The 4,865-nt window shown below is 59.5% G+C and overlaps 1 protein-coding gene across 1 annotated transcript; it reads left to right on the plus strand.

Moving 5' to 3' along the window:
• Positions 1-1,628: 1,628 nt before the first annotated feature.
• Positions 1,629-4,277, plus strand: NKX1-2 (NK1 homeobox 2). Its single transcript, XM_017858654.1, has 2 exons — positions 1,629-1,874; positions 3,468-4,277. The coding sequence occupies exons 1-2, from the start codon at positions 1,661-1,663 to the stop codon at positions 4,181-4,183; spliced, it is 930 nt and encodes a 309-aa protein (XP_017714143.1). The 5' UTR covers positions 1,629-1,660; the 3' UTR covers positions 4,184-4,277.
• Positions 4,278-4,865: the final 588 nt, after the last annotated feature.

Raw genomic sequence — 4,865 nt, forward strand, 5'->3', positions numbered from 1 at the left:
ATCTTCACTTTAGGACTGGAGCTGGCTTGAATTTCCGCAGGGCTTTAAAGTCCGCAGGGAATACAGTGACCACCTCTGGGAGGGGCAGCAAGGTTTGAATGAAAAAAGCTACAAGGAGCTGGCTTCTAAGGATGCCTCTTCAATAACAGATGGGATTAGCAGCCCCCAGCACTTTAATGAGAAGGTTTCTCCTCCTCTTCCTACTCTTTACCTGCTCAGACAATATTAATTGCCAGGTCATTGTTTGGAAACCCCATGGGGCAGAGAAGAAAGGAACAGCAGCGTCAGAGGTGGTTCTGAGCCAAACACTAGGAGAAGCCTCAGAATTTGCCTGAAACAAATGCTTAGCGCTCACAGACTGCTGTGTGCCCTCCAAGAGACAAAAGAAGAAATTTAGGATGAGTGTGGTCAGTGGAAGCTTCTCCAACCACTGGTGATCACCTTCCCAGGGGACTTGGTGGGGCAGATGAGGGCCATTTCAATTGTTTCTCTTCTCTGACCTTAAATTCAAACCAGACAGGCATTTCTGAATCTTCTGCTTCTGGGGCTGGGAGGGAATGGGGGTCCGAGATGCAACCTAATTCTCAGATTCAATTTCTGTTGCAAATGATCAAACCTGTGACTTTGGAGAAGGCCTGAAGTTTGTCCATCGAGGGCTGTGCTCCGGGTCATAGCAAACCAGGGCAGACCTCCTCAGCCATCTCACTTGGCTCTGTGCCTGAAGCCACTAAGGTTTCCAAAGCGGCAGGCATCCCGGTGGGGGCTCATCACCTCTCCAAACCTCTTGCTGGCCTCTGGCTTGGCTTTGGGCGAAGCAAAAGACTGAGAGTCCGGGATTTTCTCCCTCCGTTTCTGAGACAGCAGGACGTACTAAAAAAGCACTGGTCCAGTAGAAGACCCAAGTCCAAACCCAGACTCTGTCACCAACTCACAGTGACTCTGGGCAAATCTCTTCTTACCTTTGAAACTCGATTTCCTCATCTTTAAAACGGGGACAGTGGTCTGTGCCACGTGACGCCCATCTCATAGGGATGCTCAAAGAATCAAAAGAGATCGTGCAAACCTCAAGGTTTTGTGAACGCTAAACTGTGAGAACGTGAGGGATTTTACCTCCGAGGTAACCGGGTCTGAAGCTATTACAGTAATTCACTGGCGGGGAAGGAGATGCGCTGAGCATTCCCTGGAAGTAAGCAGTCCTGGCCTCAATTGCATCCCCAAGTCTAAGGCGGGTGCGCCGGAGAAAGGGCACAAACTCAAGTCACAGAGGTGTGTGTGTCGGGGAAAGGGATCCCCGGGATGGAAGCCTCCCTGACGCCCTCCGAGAGTCCCAGAGGGTTGGGCGGAGGCGCGCGGAGCCGACTGCACTGTCCCTGCGGGCACGCGCACCGGGCGCGCGGAGGATTCCTCGAGCCCAGGCAAGGGGCCTCCTTACAGCGCCGGATAGTCCCGAGGCTGGCCGGCGCTGCGCCGGTGCCAATCGGAGCACAGCCCCCTACGGCGCTCTCCCCGCCCCGCCTCCCCGCCCCCCTCCCCAGCTTCACTTGGCCGCGCGGACCCGGCTCCCGGCTGGAGAGCTGCGGCCAAGCCACAGCCGAAGGCAAGCCCTAGCGGCGCCATCCCCGACCCCGCGCCGCCGACCGCCGGCCCGCGGGCGACGGGCATGCTGGCATGGCAGGACGGCGGGGCCAAGGCGGCTCCCTCCCACCACAAGATCTCTTTCTCCGTCCTGGACATCCTGGACCCGCAGAAATTCACCAGTGCAGCGCTCCCGGCCGTGCGCCCGGCTCCCCGGGATGCCAGGAAAAGTTTGGCGGAGATCGAAGCGGGGAAAGATGCCAGCTCCAGGGACCGTGTACGACAGCTGGAGACCCCTGGTAAGATGCAAGGTGGCCCCGGCCCCAGGCGGCCTCAGCCCCAACACTGCGGAGTGTATGGGGAACACCCGGGCCCGGTGAGTGGCCCTTAACGGCGTCTTCCTCAAAGAGAGAAGGCGCACGGGACCGGGTGCGAAGTGTAGCCCCCGCCTCGGAACTGGATAGAGGCAGAGAGGAGGCTCCCCGCATTACGGGGCAGGGATTTGCCGCATCCCTGCTCACCCTCCAAGCTCACCCTCACCACAGCCCTGATGCTCGCGGTGGAAACTTAACTTACCTGGCGCCTACCTTGCCAGGCTTACTCATTTATCGGGCATTTAACGCGCTTGCCACGTGCTAGGACCTGGGCTAAGGGCTGGGATAAAGGTGATGAAAACTTCGGCACCTGAGAGTTGGACAGCATCATTAACATCACCTCCATTTTATGGATGGAGGAACTGAGGCTAAGGCTTGCGCCGGGGGTCTTGGTAAGTAGCGAGGTCAGGTGCCACCTGGAGACGCCTGCCGGGCTGGGCTGCCCCACGCTCTCAAGCTCCCCAGACCCAACTGTTGACTGGGGCTGGGGGCGGGGTTCGGATGAGGTGGTGGGAAGCTTTTGGTACTTTCTTCTCGAAACCCTTTCTGAATTACTCCCAACGCTGGCGGACACCTGATGAAGGGGTCAGGAAACTTTGTGGCTGGCAGGAAGGACGGAAGACAGCAGGAGTCCTGCTGGGTGGGGCGTGGGATCAGACAGGGACAGGCGGCTCCCTGGAGGGTCAGAGGCTCTGGTTCCCGGGGAGGCTGGATGTCGCGCAGCCCCCTGCTCCCCTCCCCAAGTTTGACGGTGATTGCCTGGGGCCCGGGGCGCCTCTGGCGGCCGCACGTGGGCCCGGGCCAGCAGCCTGGTAATTGTTCCGACCTTCTCTCCGAGGGGCTGCGCTCCCTTCCCCCACCCTCGTGATCGATATTCTATTACTGGCGCCTGCATATCTCCTGCCCGCAGCTTGCAGGTACGGACTTCAAACCCCCTTTCCCTGTCTGATCCTAATATTGTTCGATTAAAACTTACCTTTAATAGATGACATCTATCGATCCGGCCCCGCACAAATCTGAAACTCTATTAACACGGCGGGAGATAGAAGATGGGAAAGGGAATTTCACTTTAAAGCGGGGGTGGGGGTGGGGTGGGGCAGAGAGCTTAATAACTTCTTTTTTAATTGCTAGGAGTCCTAGACCAAAATAGGCCTCCAGGGTCTGGGGAAGGCACAGCCCTAAAGGCGTCTGACATCTAGATGTCTTAATACAATGATCCTACCCCCCAATATGGTCACCCAATAAGGTCACTATTTTTTCTTAATGTGGAGTGTCATTCATTCATTTAGCATACATTTCTTGGACGCCTACTTGATGGCAGATTTGTAAAGGGCAAGAGGACACCATTCCCCTAAACCCGCTGGCAAGGATGTGCAGTCCGGCCTGAGGGAAGCGCGATGTGGGGACAGGAGCAGCCCCCGGAGTTGGGTTGCGGGGAGAACTGCTTGCTCTAGGGAGGACGAGGAGGAGGTTTGGGAACCCGGAGAGGCTTCTGTTCACCGACCCTTTCTCCCCTAGATGCTGCAGGCCCAGGCGCCGGCCAGGCGTCACCCCTGGAGGGTTCCGAAGCGGAAGAGGAGGAGGATGCGGAGGATCCGGTGAGGCCGCGGCGGCGGGAACGGGCTGCGCGTTTGCTGCCGGGCCCAGCGCGCTCACCTGACCCCCCGGCCGGGGCATTGGCGTCTGGGGAGCCCTGCGAGGACGGCGGGGGCGGCCCTGTGGGGTCCCCCCCGGGCTCCCCCGGTTCCCCGCGGCCCAGGCGCCGGCGCGTGGTGCCCAACTGCGCCAAGCCGCGGCGCGCGCGCACCGCCTTCACCTACGAGCAGCTGGTGGCCTTGGAGAACAAGTTCCGGGCCACACGCTACCTGTCCGTGTGCGAGCGCCTGAACCTCGCGCTGTCGCTCAGCCTCACCGAGACGCAGGTCAAAATCTGGTTCCAGAATCGCAGGACCAAGTGGAAGAAGCAGAACCCAGGTGCCGACGGCGCGGCGCAGGTTGGGGGTGGCGCGCCCCAGCCAGGTGCGGCGGGGGGCGGCGGCGGCGGCTCGGGGGGCAGTCCTGGCCCTCACGGCACCGGCGCTCTGCCCTTCCAGACTTTCCCCTCCTACTCCGCGGCCAACGTCCTCTTCCCGGCCGCCGCCTCCTTCCCGCTGACGGCTGCCGTCCCCGGGAGCCCTTTCGCGCCGTTCCTCGGGCCTTCCTACCTGACCCCCTTCTACGCCCCGCACCTATGAATCAGGAGCCCCCCGGCCCCTCCTTCGCGGGATTCACGAGGGATTGGCATCGTCGTGTGCCCTCGGTTCCTCCACCGGGGGTGCAGGTGCGCGGGTGTCAGCGCGCCCCTTCCCTTCCAGCGGCCTGAGACTCCGCCCCTCTGCCCGCCGCGCGCACCCGGGATCCTCGCTTGCCACCAGGGGTCAGGGATCTGCCATCCTCAGAGTGTCCGGGGACGGAGGCTGACCCCAAACCTTGCGGTTTCTGGACCTTGCGGTTCACTGTGGGTCAGGTTTAATTCAGTTCAGGGGCTATTTTTTAAGGCTCTGGGTGTTTGGCGCGGGGCTAACCAAGATGCCAGGAGGGAAACACAGAGAGCAGAGACGCCCTGGTTGCCAGCTGCTGGCGGCTAGGATGGAACCTTGAAAGGTGCTGGCTCATCAAAGGGTGAGAAACAGTCTCTGTTCACAACTGATAGCTTCCCCTCCTCATGCTCGATGGTTCAGCCCAAACCCAGATATTTCTTCCAAATCCTGAACGAGGCTGGGGAAAGCTTGGTCCTGGAGCACACATGGCTGCTCTGAAACGACTATTTTTAAAATGCATAGAACTCCACATTTCTAGATCTTTACTTAAGATTCGGACTGGAGCGCAATACTTGTTCCAAATAACCTCCCCAGGTTATTCCTGAGAGAGGGGGTA

This window comes from Rhinopithecus bieti, unplaced genomic scaffold, assembly GCF_001698545.2.
Source record: "Rhinopithecus bieti isolate Rb0 unplaced genomic scaffold, ASM169854v2 scaffold_42745, whole genome shotgun sequence".
Lineage (NCBI taxonomy): Eukaryota > Metazoa > Chordata > Mammalia > Primates > Cercopithecidae > Rhinopithecus > Rhinopithecus bieti.